The 24,061-nt window shown below is 34.1% G+C and overlaps 1 protein-coding gene across 1 annotated transcript in view; it reads left to right on the forward strand.

Moving 5' to 3' along the window:
• Window positions 1-24,061, forward strand: part of LOC123311290 (irregular chiasm C-roughest protein) — a 498,432-nt gene that overhangs the window by 447,016 nt on the left and 27,355 nt on the right. The window contains exon 11 of the mRNA XM_044895177.1: window positions 22,596-22,629. Within this exon, the coding sequence (XP_044751112.1) occupies window positions 22,596-22,629 (34 nt within the window). The remainder of the gene's footprint in view (window positions 1-22,595; window positions 22,630-24,061) is intronic.

The raw sequence follows: 24,061 nt of genomic DNA on the forward strand, positions 1-24,061 counted from the left end.
AATTTGTTTTCTATAAAACTTGCTTTTGTCGTGCTTGACTTACTTCCAGAATCCGGATGAATGTTGAAATGCATCCTTCGGAACATGTCCATAGATTAAATTGAGGGCCTCCCTGAATACATAGGTTGTAAACACTTACGTACCGGTGGTTTATTCCTGAAAAAAAAAATTAAATAAGTAGGAATCCAATAGGCAATATTTCGATACAGAATAAATGAATAATAAGTTGTATGCATGCGGTGTTCAATTTTTTTCATTAGTATCTGCCAAAGGAAAACCACAAATCGAAAAAATAAACATCGCTTCCAAAAAATTATAACTATCTACTTACCAGTATTCCAGTATATATTACTTTTGTCACACACTTGAAACCTTGAAGGAACTTGGAAGGCAGAAATACTTGGAACTTGAAAGAACTAAATCATATTAAACAAAAAACTGAACCATGTATAACTCTTCGCACTTCAGAGTTCTTGAAGACACAGTGGATCATTCCAGAATGAATTGGGTTATGGGGTAAGTTAGTGAGTATCTACGTACGATAGGATATGGGATTGGGCAACGAGCAGGTGCCAGTTGCAGGAAAGGTTTTGATTGGCCACAGAATGAATCTGGAAGCAGATAAAAGTTGTGATTTTACAATTGCATTATGAAATTCCATTGAAGCTGTGAATTCGGATCCAGCCGAGCGACGTCACGTACCGCATAGGTGGAAAATGACTTGATATTTGCAATCATATTGTAATATTACGCTCAAGCTATGAATGTGTTTAATAGATATTTTACAAAAATACCCAGACTTACGAGTTTTGTCAGCAGTAGGTACATACTCAAAATATTTTCTGACCAAGTGACAGAATTTGTTATTCGATTATGGTTGAGGAGGAATGCAGGAACCTATATTCTCCTATATGAATTATACAAAGAATAGAATAAGATATATTTTATTTATATCTTCAGAAATGTATTCATATAAAGAACAAGTCGAGAAAAAAATTTCTACAAAAAACGTCATTGTGGACTGTCTCAATGCGATGAATAAATTAGACAAAAAGTCATCTGTATGGACTGTATGTTGTACTGATGGATCAAAATTAGAAAGAGGTACAGGCATTGGGGTGTGTGGACACAGATCAATATAAGGCAGCAGTCCAAAATGAGGAGGGGAGGAAGCATTAAAAAAAAATCCTGTACACACACTCCTAGACATGCACAGAATAGTTATAACAACAAAAAAATTCTTTCCTTCACCGATCTACACCGGAAAGCTCCTGGAGCTGCCATTAGATGAGCTTCTGAAAAGTCAGCTTCAGATGAGACTCTTCGTGGATCGGAAAAAGAACAGCACAATTTTGGCCTTCGTAAGATCATCAGTTGTTTATTAAATTTCAAGCGGCATCTTTGGAACGCTCTAATGGAAACCGATTGATCTTTTTTTTTATTCTGTTTCCATATTCGAGAGAAATATTTTGACCATAATAAATTTCAACAATTTCGCGTAAGATCTTTCTCTTGCTGTAGACATTTAAATAAAAAGTGTTCTATCCTTGAAGGAAATTGTGCCGCGATATCATGTTGTACAATTATATTTTTTCGTGGTAATTTCACAACCGCCGTAATAACACATTGTATAAGCACATTTGTGAAGGAATTTTAAAATTAAAAGTGTTCTGCATTGTAATTCTACAACACAACATTTTTTTCTTCGCAAATTCACAATAAAAATTCTCAAATCACAATAACTTTGTGAAATAACGTTGTGAAATCACATTTTCATGTGATAATTCACAAAATTATTGTGATTCAAAAAAAATTTAGATCACAATAATGTTGTGAAATTACCGTTTCATGTTGAAATTCGCAAATTTATTGTAATATTGCATTGCAGTTGTAATTTTTCAGGTGAATATTACAACCCTTGTGATATCACAGAGAATTAACACATATTTTCTGTAAATTTCATATTCACTGTAAATATACATGATAGTTTTACATTTTTCATGAAATTTCGCAACACCCTTGTAGAAACATCCAGATATTAGTAGTGAAAAAAATAATCCAACCGTGTAACTGTAACCTGTCCAGCTAATATGTGGGTAATTTCACATTGTAACCTCAAGATTTTTCTCAGTGTAGCTCTGTACTGCGAATTCACAGAGGGAGCTCGGAAACCAGGAGGCTAGTTAAGCGGTTTAAAGATATAATGCATCAATACCTAAAATCAGTTAATGCCAATCATAACTGGGAACAACAAGCGTTAGACAGATCACAGTGGAGGTCTTTGGTACACAGTTATAATGGAGACTCAAGAAGGATACAGCGGCGACCATATCTGAAAGTTGGGAAGACATAGATTTGGATTGATTTAAAGTTCCTCCTTGTACTTCTCAATGATTAGCACCTTTTCCCTAATCACCCTGCTATTGAAAATAATAGTGGACTTTTTTTGGGATAGCTTCCTTCGTAAATTTTTATGGTTTGTGTTTGATGAGGTTTGCTAAATTAGTTTGAATCAAAATACAAATATTCAGAATAACGCAGAATAACCCCATAAAAACACCGACTCAGACATTTCGTATGAAACCAAATAAAAAAAATTTTAAGAGGCTTGACCAAATAAGCGAATTCGGTCTTACCAATTTTCATGGTATAATTTAGAATTTCGTTTTACCTTCTCGAGTCACCAGAAGGTTCAAACTCTGGGTTGATAATAACCTCAATGAATTTATTGAATTGGTGTGACTGAAAATATCTCCAACAAAAGAATGAAAACCTTAAATGAAGAAAGTGCTGACAACTCAATTCTTGTAATCGATGTATTGCGGAGAAAGTTAACTAACTCCTCTTGTCTCGAAGCTCCAAAATATCGGCTGAAATAAAACCTTTTATCTTCCAAACTGTTATCGAAAACAAGTGGAAATATTGCGATCGTAAAATGTTACGATACGAGTCGAGCTATGAAACTGACCAATTTTGCCTGGTTTAGACGCCTTCTAAAAAAAACAACAGATTTACGGAAAAAGAATTAATTCACGTTCATTTTATTCTCATTATTGAACTCTCAGATGAGGTTTATTTCGCTAAATTATTATTTCACCTATCATTCCTGTTTAATATTTCCAAGTAGAGTCCATTCAAGAATGATTGACATCCCTGTAGGCTTTGGAAGTGCAGAAGCATCTTTGGTCACGAAGGCTTTAATAAATTCTCTGGTTTCAATCAAAAAACTGAAATATATAAATATAACCTAAAATAATTTTTGAAATATCCAAATTCAGAGCATATTGATCAGCATTCAAAATTGATACATACAATTATGTTTCCAATTTGCACGATGAAATTAAAAACACCAACAAAGCAGTACAAAATTCAAATTATCTTCGGTCAGTGCATAGATTCACATACAGGACTTAGGGAGATGATTCCTCGATGAAAATAAGCGGGTAAATGTTACTCACACATTTTTTTTTATCTGATAACTTTATTATTAGGGGTTGTTTTTTTCATAGATAGATTTTCGAAAAAAAAAATTCTCTTATGGTTTCCATTCCATTCTGGAGAAAAAAAGTCTGTTGCCAAATTTCGATACAGTCGATAGTTTTCTCGGAATAAATAAAAACTCACAAGCAGAATACGAAGGTCAGGCAGAGAGTTGATGCATGTAATTTAGCGGGATGTAGTCATTTTATGGAACACTTATATACGATGAAATGGAATGAACAGTGATCAGAACTGCTTGTAAGTTTTTATTTATTCCGAGAAAACTATCGACTGTATCGTAATTTTATAACCGACTTTTTTTCTCCAGAATTGAATGGGAAACCATAAGAGAATTTTATTTTTCGAAAATCTATCCTATCAATTTTAATTTTATGTTACGGAACATTTTATGTTATAATAACTAAGGAATTTGTCATGCAATCTCTACAAGTGATGAAGTGTAGTTGAGTTCTTAAAATGACAACCCTGACCTTTCGTGTCGGCAAATGTAGGGTCTTTTTTTGTGTCGGATTATTTGGGCATTGATAGGGATGAAATGCCTGAACTTTTCTTTCTTCACGTATTGTGAGTTCAATCACAAACAGTGTGCCCACAATACGTGAAGGAATTCAAATTCAATAAGCATCTCTATAATAAAGTAAGTTGACAAAAAACTTCATCGATGACCTTATCCTCCTCAGCATCAGCAACAAACGGTCAAAAAAGTTAGGGTTGCCATTTGAAAACAATCAACAACCCTTAACTCCTCGTAGATGATTCATTACAAACACCACAATTATACATGAAAATTTGAGTAATTTGAAATAAAAATTGAGCTATTCCAACTTTTTTCTACAAAATCATAAATACCGGCAATATCAAGCTTTATTTTTAACTTACTCTGTATGTTCGCAATATATTTTTTTCATTTATGTGTGATATTATTGAAGAATAAAGAAAAGAGGTCAATAATATATAATATTATAATATTAATAATGAATACATTAAGAGAAAATAAACGGAATTTTGTCTGAATTCTACGAAATTAATTTCATAAATGAATATTCACTTATTTCCACGAACAAGCAGAAGGAAGAAAATGCTGAAATGTTACTTCAATCTCAAGAATATCGCATGAAAGAGGTTCTCATCTGAACATATCAGAAACTCAAAGCTCATAAGATCTGTTGATAACGAATTACATTTAATGGACGCCACAATCTCTGGAGGTCCAAAGGCTGCTTTTCCCCTTTCGCACTGACCAATTCATTAGGACCTCCAAATCAAAAGGACGCCGTATGGTTGACAAGTGATGAACACGGTTTCTTTCCACGTTCAACTCGAAAAAAGGTGAAAGCACACATTTCGAAACGGGAAAGAGCAAGTTTAGAATTCTGCTTTTCCCATGTATTGTTTAATGAGTATCAATGAAAAATGTTTCTCATACACACAAGATGTAGCCTTTTCAATTTGCCTTCAATGTCCTTTAATTTGGCCTTATAACAGCAGCGCATCCTCAGTTTTAATCTTCATATTTCGCTCAGGAATTCATAAAAAGCCGAATTGTTCTGGGGTCCTAAATACAACCGAGAGTTGATAGTAAACCTTAGGGAAATTATGTCTACGTGTTAACCAACTGTCGAATAGTTTGGAATAAAGAAAATATTAATTCACCTCTAGCTTGCAAGCGGCGACTTTACTTTACATATCATCAAGCATATCATCAACAAAATATTGTTTTTTCAATCTTCTTATATAGTAAATTCTTAAACCTTTGTTCATAAGTTGGAGAGTTAGCCATTAATAATTTCGTCTGCTGTTATTCTGAACGAAATTTCATTGTCATAATAGTGTTTATGTTCGACTGCATCATAAACACTTAATTTATGAATTCGTTTAGAGTCCATAATTGACTACTTTATTGGGCACCACTTTATAGGACTCAACTGTCACTATCATTCTGTCAAGTAAATATACTAGATGCAAACAACACTTTATTCAAGGAAGAAGAATTGAACTTAGACCTAAAAACAAAATCATGAATTACTATTCTAAACATTAGTGTGGTAGTGAATATTAAAAACACATTCTTTGTTATTATAAAAATGCATGCCTGAGGAAGTCGAGCTCGAAGTGGAAGCACAGTTTTCGATCTGCAATACTCTTGATGAGAATCAACTACTTCCTGGCCCAATATTATGGTGGCAACACTTATTTCAGTACTTTTCGATTCATCTATGTAGTCCTTAGTGAAGAACTTTTGTGAGCTTTCAATTCACCATTGAAGTAAGCCAGAATACTGTCTTCTGTTGATTTTACAATTTTCTTTATTTTACACCACTTGTTATAGGCCGCATACATATTTTCATAAGCACTTTTAGATTTAGTGGGTAAGAGAGATTCTTTGGCGCTTACGGCTGAATTTTCTACGCTTTCTTCTCCAGCACTATCTATTTTTTGGATTATTATGACGTTTGTCACAAAATAAGGGAAGCAAACAACTGTGTTTACTAAGGTTGCTAAGGTCGCTGGTTACTAAGGTAAGAAAATCAAAAGCACACTTAATGTTTTTCAGTAATAAGCCATTTCAGAAAATAAAATTTCTGCATTGCAGTCCAACATAAACCTTTGTATGCAACTCGTACATAATTAGGCTTTATAGACTTGCCCAAGTCATTGGCCTCGCTCGCTTTGCTCGCTCTGACATAAACTTTTGGACTCGTCCATAAAGACCTAATTTATGTACTTGTTACATAAATAGCTATTATGTTCGACTGCATCATAAACACTTTATTTATGAATTCGTTTAGAGTCCATAATTGACTACTTTATTGGACACCACCTTATTGGACTCAACTGTCACTATCATTCTGTCAAGTAAATATACTAGATGCAAACAACACTTTATTCAAGGAAGAAGAAGAAACTTCGACCTAAAAACAAAATCATGAATTACTATTCTAAACATTAGTGTGGTAGTGAATATTAAAAACACATTCTTTGTTATTATAAAAATGCATGCCTGAGGAAGTCGAGCTCGAAGTGGAAGCACAGTTTTCGATCTGCAATACTCTTGATGAGAATCAACTACTTCCTGGCCCAATATTATGGTGGCAACACTTATTTTGGTACTTTTCGATTCATCTATGTAGTCCATAGTGAAGAACTTTTGTGAGCTTTCTATTCACCATTGAAGTAAGCCAGAATACTGTTTTCTGTTGATTTTACAATTTTCTTTGTTTTACACCAATTGTTATAGGCCGCATACATATTTTCATAAGCACTTTTAGATTAAGTGGGAAAGAGAGATTCTTTGGCGCTTACGGCTGAATTTTCTACGCTTTCTTCTCCAGCACTATCTATTTTTTGGATTATTATGACGTTTGTCACAAAATAAGGGAAGTAAACAACTGTATTTACTAAGGTTGCTAAGGTCGCTGGTTACTAAGGTAAGAAAATCAAAAAGCACACTTAATGTTTTTCAGTAATAAGCCATTTCAGAAAATAAAATTTCTGCATTGCAGTCCAACATGAACCTTTGTATGCAACTCGTACATAATTAGGCTTTATGGACTTGCCCAAGTTATTGGCCTCGCTCGCTTTGCTCGCTCTGACATAAACTTTTGGACTCGTCCATAAAGACCTAATTTATGTACTTGTTACATAAATAGATATTTGTGTTTTGCAACGCTTGAAAGAGAAAATATTATTTACTTATATAAAAATGAAAGGTTGAATGGGTTATGTTTAAACCTGGTAACTCTTTCACGAAATGTACAATGATAATAAATGACTAGGTACATATTGGAGATGAATATCAGAGCTGATATGGGTCAATATATTGATATGCCATCAACTGCATTCCTCTAGCTTCTTTTGTTTTTGAGTTATAGGCTAAAATTTAAATTTGGACCATTTCAACTTTGGTCATTATCTCCTTTTCTGTTTGAGCTAGGATGACGAAATGAAAACATTATACAGACACTTTTTTGATAGTAATCCAGTGGCGTACTATGATTTTGTCCAACAAGTATATTTGCTGAGCTATAACATAAAGATGTATTTTTTCTTATGAAAACAGTAGTTTGAAATGACTTATAAAGACTGAGGCCGATAGATGATATACAAGGTGATTCAGAACTCGAGGAGAAAAATTGAGGAACGTATATAGGCTGCTGTTCTTGATAAAAAAGTAAAATAAAATTTTTGGATATTGCCTTGTTTCCGAGATATAAGTGTTCAAAATTTCTGCATATCATCAATTTTAAACATTAATAGCTGGTAAAAATACAAAAAAAATTAAATCAAATGTTCAAAAATGCCACCATTAGCATCGATACATGCTTGGCAACGCAGAATTGTACACTAATTGCATGTTTTGCCTATTCTGAGTTGATTCGAGTGCATTAATAATCCGTTCCATTAATTGTTCTTTATCATTAATTTCCACTGCGTAAACTTGTTGTTTCAAATGTCCCCAAAATAATCCAAAGGATTCAAATCAGGTGATCTCGCTGGCTATCTGTGATAAGCGTCAGAAACCACCCGGCGGATGGTTGTCGTCTATTAGGAAATCTCATGTTGTACTCCCGACAAGCTTTTAATGAGTTGCCATCACAAAAACCGTACACAAAAATAATATCTGCATATTTTTCGTTAGAAAACTGCATGTTTAAAAGAAGGACTAAACCAGCAAAGCAATTTTTAAATTGACAAACAATAAGTTAGTGTTCTGTCACCAGGTGACATTAATCTCAGTTATTTCTACTTACTGTAATTTATGAAATTTAATTGGTTGCATACAGAAATATTAATGTCCAAAACCCCGGAAACCAAGCCTCATCGGCCAAAATTTTTTTTTACGTTTAATCAAGAATATCAGTCTCTATATGTCCCCTAATTTTTTGCCTCGAGTTTTGAATCACCCTGTATTTCTGAAACCGTAAAAAAATGGCGATTCTTGCTAAGTCATTTTAAACTACTGTTTAAGAAAAAACACAATTTTATGTTATATCTCAGCAAATAAACCTGTAGGAAAAAATCATAGTAAGCCACTGGATTTTAATAAAAAAAGTGTGTGTATAATGTCTTCATTTCAACATCCTAGCACAAGCAGAAACGGAGATAATGACCAAAGTAAAAATGGTCCAAATTTAAATTTTAGCCTATATAACTCAAAAACAAAAGAAGATAGAGAAATGCAGTTGATGGCATTATTATTGAAAAAAAATGACATGAATGCTACATTAATTTTTCTGTATCTCGTTGGTTTAAGGTTAAGAAGTTGTAGTTCAGGTATCAACAATTTTGCCCACCCTGTACAAGTCATAAACTTAGCCTGTAGCTTAATTCGATTAAAAATAGAACACTGAGAAATTTCATCTAGAACACAAAAGCTCAATTTCATGTTGAATTGTGGGATACTTTTTTGACATTTTTATCGTAGGAACATCCGAGTTTTTCAAAATTGAATCCCGCATTTCAGAGCTGAGATTGATCCTGGAATTTTAATTCATTAATTCTTTATTCAAGATAGCACAGATTTCCCATGATAAATTCGCGGATATTTATTTATTGAAACGGATAGGCCATGATTTTCATTTCAAAAACGCTTCGCCATGATTCGCACAGCTTTTTTTTTTGACGAGGCATTTTCGTTTCATTTAGTTCAACACTAATGTTGGCTGCACTGCGAGACATAAGAAATTACAGTGACTCTAACGTTCGTTAGAGAATCATTGTACAGTGATTTATCATCTTAGGCTACGATATTTTCCACAATCTGCGAAATTATTAAATTTCAAAATTGTAGTTTATGCACATTTTCGAAACACTAACCAATGGTGTGAGGTCTGAAATTGGTAAAATTCAAAGGGTATCATAAAAAATTCTCAATTCCGTTTCCCCAGCAACAACATCGTCACATGTGCGTTTTTTTTTCCGATCAGTCCAGCTCATCATAGAATGGCGTTTGTGCCTCACAAAGAAATCACTGAGGCTTTCATCGAACTCTCAAAAGAACAATAGCGAGCCTGCGTCAGTCAGTTTCATGTTTGGAACAGGAATGAAAAGGACAATAAATTACTGAAATTTCAGCAGTTAGGCACATCGACGAACTCCCGTTCCCCGGAGAATGTCGTAACACTCGAAAGAACAACCCCGATACGCAACTGCATTAGAGGAGCTTAGGTCGAGAGCCCCTGAAAAGTTCACGGCCTAATTCTCCGAACACAGAATCCTGAAGATCTGCGGGTAGAGCTCTTGACCGGGAAGGTTGGGAGCCGCTACATAAAAAAGTGCAAACTTCTTGCCAACATCAAACTATGATATTAATAAGAACCCAGGCGGCGCTGATTAGACTCCCTATGAAAAGTGTTTCTACGAAAACATCAAAGTTTCACAGCTGATTAACGTTGATTATACTGATTAACATTTTTCCTGGAACTTGAATTAATTTTCTTTGAAATGATTCTGTAATATGCCTCTCTAGCGAGTTTTGGGACCTGCAGCGAAATTAATAAGCGAGGATCTGCTAGCTCTACTAACAGGATGAAAAAATTATTTGCCTGAGATTTGTTTTACTTTTCTGTCGGAGCAGATGTGCACGTGATCAGAACGTTCATCTGTACAGGGTGGGCAAATTTCGATGTTTTAGCACTACAGTTTTTAAACCAGAGGAGATACACAAAATCTGATACCCCATTCTCGTTCTCTTTTTCTGAGAAACTAACAATAGTAGTAGTCATTTTTGGCCACTTTGTTTTGTTTTCGAGTTATAAGCAAAAATTGGAAAAATGGCGATATCGAAATAAATTTATATCTCCGCTAATACTGACGATAGAGCTCTGAAATTGAAACATTATACAGGCACTTTTTTACGTAGAATCCAGTGGCGTGCTCGCCTTTTTAGCAGAATTTTCAATTACGAAGTTATGACCCAAAGTTATGTTTTCTTAAATGGGAACATTAGATTTCTGTGCAATTTTTTGAAAGCTTAAATTTTACTGATTTCAAAAATATATAACATTATATGGTTTGTATCAATATAAATAATAAAAAATGGTCAAAAACCTTTTTCTCAATATTTCTATGGTTTCAACTTTTGATGAGCATAGAAAAATATAGCATCGTATGATTACCAGTGTCTCCTTCTATAAGTCCTTTCATTATTATGAAAATTTATGAAATATATCTTGATTCAAATTTTCTGAAAATTGGTAAAAAGCATAGAAAGAATGACATTGCCGGAAAGAGACTACTTTTGATATAGGAAACTCTATTTTTCTGTGCTCGTCAAAAGTTTAAACCATAGAAATATTGGGAAAAAGTGTTTTTGACCATTTTCTATTATTTATATTGTTACAAACCATATGATGTTATATATTTTTGAAATCAGTAAAAATCAAGCTTTCAAAAAATTGCACAGAAATCTAATGTTCCCATTTAAAAAACATAACTTTGGGTCATAGCTTCGTAATTAAAAATCCTGCTAAAAAGGCGAGCACGCCACTGGATTCTACGTAAAAAAGTGCCTATAGAATGTTTCAATTTCACAGCTCTATCATCAGTATTAGCGGAGATATAAATTTATTTCGATACCGCTATTTTTCCAATTTTTGCTTATAGCTCGAAATCAAAAGAAAGTGGCCAAAAATCAATACTACTTTTGTAAGTTTCTCAGAAAAAGAGAACGAGAATGGGGTATCAGATTTTGTCTATCTCCTCTGGTTTAAAAGCTGTAGTGCTAAAACATCGAAATTTGCCCACCCTGTACAGACTGGGCAAAATTAGTGATACCTGAACTACAACTTTTTCAACCCAACGAGATAGAGGCAAATGAATGTGTCATTCAAGTCGTCTTTTTTCGATAAACTAATAATGCCATCAACTGCATTACTGTATCTTCTTTTGTTTTTGGGTTATAAGCCAAAAATAAAATTTCAAGGGACATTTGATTTCTTTTCTTTCAAATGAATGTGTCATTCAAGTCGTCTTTTTTCGAGAAACTAATAATGCCATGAACTGCACTTCTTTTGTTTTTGGGTTATATGCCAAATTTAAATTTCAAGGGATATTTGATTTCTTCCTCTGTTTGCCAATGTATGATATATTGTCGATTTTGAGGGGGGTTTCCATTGCACTCTGACCTTAAGGTCTATTTTTCTTCACTGGGTAGAAGATTCGCTGATTTGATGTACAGGGTGATACTTTTTAACCCAACGAGATAGAGAAAAATGAATGTGTCATTCAAGTCGTCTTTTTTCGAGAAACCAATAATGCCATGAACTGCATTCCTCTATCTTCTTTTGTTTTTGGGTTATAGGCCAAAATTAAATTGCAAGGGACATTTGATTTCTTCCTGTTTGCCAATGAATGATATATTTTGGATTTTAAGGAGGGTTTCTATTGCACTCTGACCTTAAGGGCTATTTTTTTTTCACTAGGTAGAAGATTCGCTGATTTGATGTACAGGGTGATACTTGAACTACAACTTTTCAACCCAACGAGATAGAGGAAAATGAATGGCACATTACGATCTTCTTTTGTTTTCGAGTTATAGGTAAAAATTTAAATTTGGGTCATTTCAACTCTGGTCATTAAATCCGTTTCCGTTTGAGCTAGCATGTGGAAATGAAAACATTATAGAAATACTTTTTTGATATCAATCCAGTGGCGTACTATGATTTATTCCAACAGGTATATTTGCTGAACTATAACATAAATTTGTGTTTTTTAGTATGGAAACAGTACTTTGAAAGGACTTGAAAGAATCGCCATTTTTTTAACGTTTCAGAAATATATCATACATCGCTTTCAGTCTTTCTAAGACATTTTAAACTACTTTTTTCATAAGAAAAACACATCTTTATGTTGTACCTCAGCAAATATACCTGTTGGAAAAAATCATAGTAAGCCACTGGATTGCTATAAAAAAGTGTCTGTGTAATGTTTCCATTTCAACATCGTAGCTTGAAAAGAAACGGAGATAATGACCAAAGTTAAAATTTTAATTTTGACCTACAACTAGAAAACAAAAGAAGATAGAGTAAAGCAGTTGATGGCATTTTATTAGTTTCTCGAAAAAAGGCAACCGTAATGTACCATGAATTTTTCTCTATCTTGTTGGGTTGAATAACTTGTAGTTCAATTTTGCCCACCCTGTATAGGGTGTCGCAAGATCGATGTCTAATGAGGGGATCTAGAAAACTACAATCTGTCTCACTGTGCTTACAGAACGTACAAATTATGTCAAAAAAGCATGACAGGTCGGGCCGAAGATTTTCAATGAATTTTCTGTGCACCAATAATATTGTGTCTATTTATTTCGATAATATGTGCTAGTCTTATTATTAGATATCGTTATTATCTGAACAGGGGTCGTTGTGGCTCGGTTAGCCTTTCGGGATCTGCGACCATGTAGATCTTTTGTTCGATACCCTACTCATTCATAAGAATCCCAAGGGGGTCGTCAATGGTGTTGATAAAACCGACAACATCCTTAGGGGCCTTAGCCGTTACCTCGTGAGTATCCAGGACTTGTTTCCCCATATGACTGGTTCTTAGGCCAGCCAGCTCTGGACACTTGCATGCCTGCCATATGTTCTGCTGTTTCTGCTTCTGATTCACAGAGCCTACAAATCTTCTCTGCTGACTCTCCCATACGGTACAAATGATATAGACCGCTGCTCTATATTGGTATTTTCCAAGCCCACAGAAAGGCTCATGTCTAGCAGGTGTTAACCTTTATGCCCATTTTGCAAGTTCATCGGCTTTTTTATTTCCTTCAATACTACAATGCCCTGGTACCCATAGTGGAGTGACTTTATTGCCTTTGGCCAGTTGCTTTATGGTACTACGGCACACCCATGTCAGTATGATTCCAGGGACCTCAGCGCTGGCCTGGCTGTACGTGGTAATATAGATATGCGCACCTTTGAGGTTCATTTTAAGACACTCCTGAGCGCTTACGTAAGCAGCCAGTTTCTCCTTCTGTAAAATAGAGGATACACTTCCCATTGCTTTAGAGATCCATATAAGTCAAGGCCTATGCCCGTGTGCTAGTCTTACAGCCGTCTCAATAAACCTATTTATCCATTGCTCAGTTATTGAAGATAGAAAAACCATTTAATTTCGTTTCTACGATCTATCTGTAGCTATATTTTAGAATGGTCTCCAATCATCAGTAGGTAAGTGAAACGATGGATAGAAAAGTTTATTGAAAACGGATGTTAAGCACGTTTGAAACAGCCGAGAATTCTCGGTTGTTGCAAACGGGCTTCATTCAACATTGTTTACAAAAATTGCTTCTGACAAATAATATATTTACTACATTTTCAATGCAGGTGCAGTTTCAAAGAACCAATTTTCTTATTTCTATTTCTGGTGATTCAATTGTTGGGAGAGAAAATTTCTTAGAGTTTGGGAAGGATACATGTTAGATTTCGAAAAACCCCATAGAACAAATTTCAGTAGACTTATACTATGGTGCTTTCGGCCAGTAGTATCTGTTAACACTTTTGGTTCCTATAGTTGTTCGGTCACGCAGTTTCAGAACAAAAATTATATTCGCGTCGTAAGTTGTTGCCAAGTCTAATTGAGTTAATCTCTGCAGTGCATAAAGGTTCCTGTCGGTACCTCTTCTCATATTAGTTTAGTAAGCCTATCTTCGAGTACTCTTTGGACGTGGCCAGCGCATCTGAGGCGTTGTGATTTTATTTATCTTATTATATCGGGATCTTTATATAATTTAGTTCATTATTCGTTCTGATACGGAATAGGTTTGTAGTTGGATCACGATATGGACCTAAAAAAATTGAGTTAGTAATAGTAATATCCAAGAGGTTTCGATTTTGTCCCTTTCTGTTGTGGACTTATGCAGGTTGTTATATCGAGAACAAACAGAAGAACAGATATGTGAATATATGCTTTGATGCAACTGACCAATAATAATCTAAATGTTCTTAATTTAATCGTACAAATTGAAAACATAATTGTCATATTTTAATTTGTTCTGAATTTTAATATATTTTTTTTTTCAAATACTTTCCGAGGATATATTAATTCATATATTCCAGTCGTATGAATGAAACTAAAGAAATTATTGTAAATCTTTTGTGACCATATATTAAACTGCGTCCGGACTTTCAACGCCTACTGGGATGTCAATAATTCTTGAATGGACTACAGCAATAATAACTCAAGTCACACTGATAGACTCACATGATCATAAACTATACAGGAAAACGTCGTTGCTGATTCAGCTAAGCAATACAGGCCCTAGACAATAGCGATGATTACAAACGATAAATATTTCAAGAGCATAAAGTGCTGACCAAAATGAGGCCGGCGTTCCAATTCGGATAATTGCTATTAATGAAACCAAAATGCAAGTCATAAATATTTAACAACCAACCCTTATCCTTCGAATATCTAGAAATATATCGGAATACTCCATTAGAGATTGGATATTATATGAATTATGATTCATTAATGTCGAGACGGCAGAAGACCCACAAACCGAATTGTCAACCACAGGCCACAAAGTTGTATTAATTAGGACTTTGCGTACGACGGCCATTCCTGCATAATTCGACCAGTCAAAAGACCGAAGCTGGCAATAATTATGCCAAGTTTATTCACATTGTTTGTGCCTGGCACGGAAGGTCGCCCCACAAGTTATACATACTTACTAATATACATAAAGCTGAAACTATGTTGTATGATGAAACGCCGAAAACTGAAATCCTCAGGTCGAATAAATCAGCTGATTCCTGAATAAACTTTATTCCTCTCCTCTCGTTTTACTCGTTTTACATAATCCATATGACTGTTCCCCAACTCATCGGAACAACAACAACTCTTTAGTCAAATGGAGCATGGACTCCTCTTCCGTTTTCATATCGTTGATCCTTCATAGGTTGACTATTTGATTATTTCATCATACAACATCCAAGTAAAGTTCATTTGGATACCGGAGTAGGTTTGTTCTCTCATTTAAATGGATGCGAATCATTATTTACAAAAAAACACAACCTAGGTGACCATATCTCATAACAGTTATGAAGCAGAAATGTTTTATAACAGATATATCCTAGGTTTCATAAAGCTTGAACGGGGAATCAAGGCTTGATTGACTAATAGACATCCATTTGTTTTCAATCGATAATTCAGTCATGATCATTCAGAATATCATTCTCGCATCAAATTATGATGTTCATACGTCCATTAAATTATCCTCAATTGCAAATTCTTCAATATATTCAGAAATGAAAAAGTTTCAGTGGTTTCGTTCTAGAAATCGAGTGACTGTCAAATCGTTGATCGGACAATCAAAATATTATGAAACCCGCTGTAAGTGTACAAATACAGAGCAGCGATGCTCTTTTGTCCACCTCAAACCAGGAACACATCTCCTATCCGAAAAGAGCATAAATAGTTCAAACATGAGTCATGCAAATATTTATTTCATTGGAGATCTATATGTATTACCCTCATGTGTTATGTTTATTATGTTTCATTTATTATTGAGAACGCTTCAACAAAAAGATTAAGAATTATGGAAATTAATAAAAACCATTGCTATAATATTGAACTCGAATTTTGATTTTTCAAATAGTGCGTTTTTATCAATCATCGTTGAAAAGAAAATTCAATAACATCTCACATCAGTTCGGTGAGGTATGTGAACGAATGAACTCATGTTCAAAAACAATATAGTTTCATAAATTTCAGATTACAAAATTTATGCGAAAGATCCCACACGTTAATAGAACTAGAAAGACTAAATTATAGTCCATTCAAGAATGATTGACATCCCAGTAGGCCTTGAAAGTCCAGACGCAGCTTAATATCTGTCCACAAAAGATATTCAATAATTTCTATAGTCAATCACAGAACTCGAATATATAAATACAACCTAGAATAGTATTCGAAAAGAAGGAATATTGAAATTCAGAGCATATTAATCAGTATCCAAAATTGTTTTAATTTTTTTTCAATTTGTTCGATTAAATTAAGAACATAAAAAGCATTACAAAATTCAAATTGTCGTCGGTCAGTGCATAGATTCACACTGTGTATTAAAATTACCAACCTAAATTCCGCAACACAAAATCTCAACTAATGGGCTATTACCAACTTGAATTCAATTTTCTATGGCCACCCGAGATGTTAATCATTCTTGAATGGACTGTACATCATGCAAACTGCTGGGTTCATGATTACTGTTCTCCAATATGCAATTTGCATTCCATAAAAAGATTAATCAACACTTCACTTATCTTTTGGCATAGGTCAAGAAGTTTTTAGATGAATTGTGCCTATGTTATGCGTTGTGTGAATGAGAAGAATGCTATATGCATATTGCATATCGTTCCGAAGAAAATTTGAAATGTATATGATTTATTCATTTATTTCTACATATGCGGTACATGCAACATGTGAGGACATAACCTATATCGAATCTACACCAAACAGGACATTATTCATTCAAATATAATTTTAATATGCTGGATATAATAAAAACATAGCCTATTTTGTTTCATAGGACTGCTATAAAAATAAGAGAAATGATTTATTGACCTACTGTTAGCATTCCATAGCAATCTCTTTTCACTAATTCACCATTTCACTGGAAAATAACTATGACACACGAATAACTAATCAAACGTTCAATATCTGCACTTCACTTTCAGTAATCCACTATTCAACTGACTAAACGTCTAAATGATAATAAATACACATAGATATAGAGACATCGACTGTGCTTTCCCTTTATATCTATGCATGAAATACGGCCAAAAAAAGGGACAAAGAGAAACTTAACATCGGGCATGCTGTTATCTTTTTCTAGAATTTTAATTGGTCCGCACTCACCTCTATGTGAACAAAAAAGAGACAATTAAAGGCCCGACATTTCTCTCTTTTTATAAAATAGCCAATTTCATGCTGGCATTGTTCAGTCCATGTCTCTATGTCTATGTAAAAACATATCAAAACGACAGTATCAATAGCATTTCGATACATGCAAATAAATAACAATGATATAAATATGTTACGTAGATATCATGGAGCGGGAACATGAAATTTACAAAATGTGTATATAATTTGGATACATCACAGGTACATCCCAAATATCCTATCAGACACGTAATGGTTACAGAAAAATAAAACATAACAAAGTTCCCCATTAGATCTCCCAAGAAAACATAACAGATATGTTAATGGTCACCTGGGAATGTGCCTATATCTGAAACGTTAGGGAAGTTACATATCGCATTGCTACATTGTGAAAGGAAGAGTATGTTCAAAATGGCATAAATCCGAATGACAACAATGTGAGTTTCAATAATTGGAACCTTATTTGTATATTGTTGGGAACATCTCAATTGCATGATACTGGCCTTGTTATGTTAATCTATACAGGGTCTTTGACTCATACGAATATTTCAACAGTAGATTCTTGAGGTCTAAAGAAACACTTTTTTCCTTTACCATTTTTTCCGAAACCGTTCAGTTTAAAAGATATATGCTGTTGAAAAACCATAAAAAAAAAATTATTTTTAGTTTTACATCACAAACGGTTTCATCTAATGAAATGAATTTCGGAATATATTTGTTCATTTTGAACGAAGAGAAAAAGATCCTATGTCCCACAATCTTTATTAGATGTTAAAGACAACTATAGTTTTGAGACTTTCAATATAGTCTCATTTTTAAGTCACAAAGCTACAAAGAATATGGGTAAATATAATATGTGGGACCTAGGACCTTTTTCCCTTCGTTCACGATGAACTACCCACACTTTATCAATCTTCCAATTTAGTTTTGTTCATTTATTGATGAATCATTTTCGAACACAAGATATCATCCACGTCTTCTTCTTACCAAAAATTCAAAGAACGCAACTCTTGAAAATAAAAAACTGAGTCGATCGCTATCTAATGCACATTTGAACATTTTTGTAAAATAAAAGTATTCTTTATTTTTTCTCGTATAATGCGCTGTTTTCGAGTAATTTGATGTTCGAAATTTGCAAAATTGGGTACTCTGGGCTGAATCCAACTCTGTTTAAAAGATCTACAGATGTGTAGTGTCACAGATTTAGCTGGTTATTCTAGGCAATTTTGTTTTTTCAGAGGTTGGACAGCTCATTATGAAAACTTAAGAAGACTTTATCTTTTTATCAGAGACTAACCCTGTATTCCCATCATTCCATTTACTGAAGAGAGAAAACTATCTGATTACTTTTCTATGATCTGTGATCTATCTATAGATAGGTTTTAGAATATTCAATATATACCTTTTTTCAATTCGGGGTCTTAAAATTGGATTGTAAGAATTCTCGTCCACCCTAATTGCAGTTTTATAAATCTTTAGTATTTACGAAGTGTAAAGATTTATATTCATTTGAAAATTTATATAGTCATTCATTTGGTAATAAGAGTCAAGCGAAACAACCAAACTTTGAATTTTAAATTGAATTCACCTACCTAGGTAGTTTCATTTTCGTGGAACGTAGAACTTGATTAATATCTTTATCCCCCATTAGGGCAAAAGCAGTAGGAGGATATTCCGATTCGGTCAAGATATATTACCTACTGTCCCAAAATTAGCGTAGCGGAAATGCACAAACCGTACATAATTTATGTCCTATTCAAACTGAATGTGCTGTTGAGCAAAAGTCCAAGAGAGAACATCACATATAGAGGATTGTGTCAAAAATTTTCTGTTCTGCAGGATTAGAATCCTGCATCATCCTAGTCGTAGTAGAAAAAGTCAATGGCATAATGGAAATTCGTCAAATGGAAAAAAGACGCATTCGGTTTTACTGTACTTTTCAGTCTCGTTCCATCATAGTTATTCTTCATTCTAATTTGTTAACCATTTTGAAAGTGGCATATTTTCATTTCGTACTTGGTAAGTAGCTATTCTGTGTTTATTTGATATAAAGATTATTCAAGTATCATTTACGACCCTGTATGTAATCCAAGAAGAGATGACAGGTTTTGAGGTCTGATTATGAAGAAAACCAATTATGTATAGGCCGACGTTTCGTTTATTTTTATAAACATCCTCAGGGCACTAGAAAAATTACAGAGAGCTTCATGTTATGACTCAACCGAAACAAGAAATTTGCAGGCAAAATTACAAGGACAATAATTTAACAAATGGACTAACAGTATTACAAAAACAATTAAAAAATTTCAAAAAACGACGTTAAAATTAGATAAAAAAAAAAATTATTTATATACAAGTCAACAAAATATGAGGTGTATAAAAGGTAAAATAACAATAAATCACAAATAAATTACTTACATTACTATATGATTTTCCTAGTCAAAAAATAAGCTACAGTAATACAACAATGAACCAACTCACTTGACATAAATGTATTCATTATTCGGCAAGCCAACGAGAGTGAATGAGGAAACTGACTTGAACCAAATGCGTAACAAGGGTGACAATATGTTTACAATTTCTTCATCATGGATATAAGAGAATAATATGCTGTATTCAAATTTTCAATGTCAGTTCTTCTATTAACAACATTAGAGTCATTCTTGATTTCAATCATCTCATGTAACAGTCTCTTTCTTAAATTTGTTTGCTTGCCAAGGACCTCCGCTTCATTAAAATTAAAAACATGTAAAAAATCTCTACTATGTTCTGCCAGAGCCGTACAGCCCTCTTTAGATTTCAGTGGGTTTACGCTATTTACCATATCTCTATTGTGTTCAGATAGTCGAGTTTTTAAGTAACGTCCCGTCTGTCCTATATAAGTCTTTGTACAGTTCGAACAAGGAATCCTGTATATCACGTTAGGCAAGAATTCCTTAGGTGTCCTAGCTTTCAGTACCGAATAAAATCGCTGTCCCACAGTATTCTCAGGTTTTCGAACAATATCAATTTCATCCGTTCTGCCAGCACCCTCCGAATCTCGTCAGAAACATTCTCGATATATGGTATTTTATAAAAAATTTTGTTACTCTCATTAGTTCGTGTGTTAGAGCGAGAATTTACATTATAAAGAATCTTTCTTATCAGACTTAATAGATAATCATTCGCTTTTAGAATATCAGTTACCTTTTTTAAATTTTCTTCATGGAACCTCAAAACCTGTCATCTCTTCTTGGATAAAGATTATTGCTTTTGACAGCTCTATATCAAGAAAAGAAATGTATGTACTCGAATCCGGTTATTTTCAAGGAGAAACAGAAAAAACTCTTTATATCGGGTCCTATTCTTACTTAGTGTTTGTTATATCAACTTAAAATTTGACTACTCTTGTCATACCGTATCGTTATTTATCTCAAATTTGTGAATCAAAATACAAAAATTATATCATCACCTTATCTAAGGTGAAGAGAAAAGAAACATAAAAATATAGAATATATCTACCTACTTTATTGTAAAATCACAAACGGTTAAATAGTAACTATTATTTTTTGTAACAGAAGTTTATACCACGGGACTTTATCGCCATCCGTATAAGCCATACTGCCGTAAGGGGGGAAAGACTACGTTGGGTGTTGCCAGCACGATCAATAGTTTTCACTTTCGTCGAAAAGATGGCAGCACCTTACTAACGTCTTTTTCCAATTTCAGCAGGTTTCGAATTGAAGCCAATGTCGAGACTTTTTGAGAAATTTTTTTGATGTGGAAATTCAATCGAAAGTCATTTCACCTCGGAAAGTGAATAACATAAATGAATATTCGTTCTTCAATGAAAAAATTTTTCTATATTTTTTTTCCGTTGGCCAAAATAAAAAAATTCTGACTTTCCGAGGTGACGAACTGATTGAATTGAATTATAATGAAAACCTAATATACAGGGTGGCCATTTGAAAACGAAACAGACGAGATTACAGACGAAATAAATTTTTGTTTCGAGGGGGACAACTTAAGATGTAGGTTACGGACGCATTGCGCATCAACCCTCACCCCCAATTTTTGAATAGGGAAGATGGGGTGAGTGATACCTTATTTGAAAGGTATTTTTATACTGATTTCAGCACAGTAATTGTTTTTTCATTTTATGCATTATTAACTAAGTATTTGAAAATGAAGTGGTGTTTTCATGGCACTTGTAGTGTTTTTTTGTGAAAAATCGTCATTTTGAGCTTCAAAACAACCATGACGCTCTGCAATTGAATAAATCATGTCGAACAATGAATTAGAACACTGACAAGTCTCGATTCAAAACTAAGAATAATTCACATGTCAAAGAACCAGTAAGCCAACTTAGTGATCTGTTCGTAATAAATAAAAAATTATCGATTCTCATTTTTTTCAAAAAGATATGAATTCAATAATCAACAAAATGAAAACATTATTGAAGCCAACTGAGAACACACTTCATAATTAAGTCGGAAATCGTTTCACGAATTGGGACTGGAATATTTCTGTGGCATCATTAATGATTTGATTTTCTTACCTGGTAATCTGATTAGAGATATGTACGTATTCGGACTTTTTGGAGATTTCTATGGATCAAGTGTTACCGCATGTTATTGGAAATACTGCAAATTATATCGAAGATAATTTAGATTGAGTTTCAGCAAGATTGAGCACCTTCGCAATACGCTTTGTTTGTTCGACATCTTGATTAAAGATTTCTATGTCAGTGGATTGGAGGAAGGAAGCCACAGTCATGGTTGTTTTGAAGCTCAAAATGTCGATTTTTCACAAAAAAACACTACAAGTGCCATGAAAACACCACTTCATTTTCAAATACTTAGTTAAGAATTTTTCGAGAACTAATTCATAAAATGAAAAAACAATTACTGTGCTGAAATCAGTATAAAAATACCTTTCAAATGAGGTATCACTCACCCCATCTTCCCTATTCAAAAATTGGGGGTGAGGGTTGTAGTAGCAAGGGTTGAAGCGCTATGCGTCCGTAACCTACATCTTAAGTTGTCCCCCTCGAAACAGAAATCGACCTGTCCGAGCATTTCTATCGAAAAAATTTATTTCGTCTGTAATCTCGTCTGTTTCGTTTTCAAATGGCCACTCTGTATAGTCGTTTCTGACCACTAAAACGGTGTAGACCCCTCTTAATCGTAAACAACATTTATCATGCATAGTTCATCATTTCACTTTTTTTGTTTCAGGAAAGGGAGACTTCAAACCACCGGATATTGATAGGTAAATATGTCGAAAGGCAATTATTCAATATCTCCCGTCAATCAATTTTTCAATTTCAAGATCAAAATATTACAGTTGGAATGCTGAATTTGTGATATGAATAGTGAGCTAAACATTTTATACAATGGGTCCCAGGATTAATGGGAATAAATTTGGATATACCTACATATTTAGGTTCAGAACCTCATAATAAGAGCGAACCCTCCTTTATTCCTTTAATTCTCACCATAACCTTTCATTCTGGCTTTGAAAATCATCATTAAAAATTATGCATTGAAAAGGCTTCATTTGACAACTTGGATGCTTTGGAGGATGAGTGGGAAAATTTTAGGTAAATCCAAATGCGAAAAATGCCCCTGCAAAATTTTCATTTTTTTCATCTGTCCCATTTTGAGAAAATTGAATAAATCCATAATCATGCATCGATACAAGTGTTAAGCCCAACTCAAGTCTATGACTAGTTTTTTTAGGTACGGGTTGAAATTAACAACCAGTTCTTAGAATTTCTTTCAATTGCAACACTCGGTTAAAACCATTCTTATCAATTCGGAATCTCCTTGTCATAATCTGAGCAATTTCAGAGGAAGAAGCCCGTCGCCAATATTTTCCAGAACTGATGCGACAGTAGTGAAAGTGAAACGCTCCTAACGTTTTTCGATTGTAAGAATGTTTTTTATTGCCACTGTAGTTATATAGATGCTTCTTCGCAATAACATAAATGAGTTCATCTAGTTTCATGACATTCACCATCATCCAGCTAGTTTCCTTTGATTCCAGACTAGCCTGGAACCTAGGCTGAGGAGACCTTGTTGTTCTAGCCTATTTCATTGAGTTTCCTTCTGCTGTCCCATGTCAGCTCTGAGTCGATGACATAGGGGTTCAGTGCTTTGATAGCACTATGTCACATCCTTGATACTTTCTTTTCAGGTTTATGTCCACACATCTTTCGATTGCAAGTATTTCTGCCGCCAGCGCCAGCTGGTGTTTTTGCAACCATCAGTATACCATAGCTATTAACAATAATAAGAATTAATTCAGATGCATACCACCCACTGAGCTAGCAAATTTGCCATCGTCAGGGCCACTAAATGGAGACGTTCCACCGAAGAAAAGCAGATGTTGACCATGGTTTCCGGAGAAGAAGCTATGTTGCACTGTAGAGGTCAAATGAGACCGGAGCCATGGTCAGCATCTGCTTTTCTGAACGGTGGAACGTTTTCCATTATAGTGTCCCTGACGATGGCAAATTGGCTAGCTTCATTCAGATCGTAACACTCATTATTGGTATTAACTTTGAAATTCTGGGTGCTGTAGTCCTTTTCTCATTTCGCTATTTTACAAAGCATCGTGTTAAAGTTCTTCTCAATGCTTATTTTTTTAATCATAACAGCACTAGGTAGGTTCGCTGATGAGATGTAGTTATTTAAAGAGG

The sequence above is a fragment of the Coccinella septempunctata genome, chromosome 1 (assembly GCF_907165205.1).
Source record: "Coccinella septempunctata chromosome 1, icCocSept1.1, whole genome shotgun sequence".
NCBI lineage: Eukaryota > Metazoa > Arthropoda > Insecta > Coleoptera > Coccinellidae > Coccinella > Coccinella septempunctata.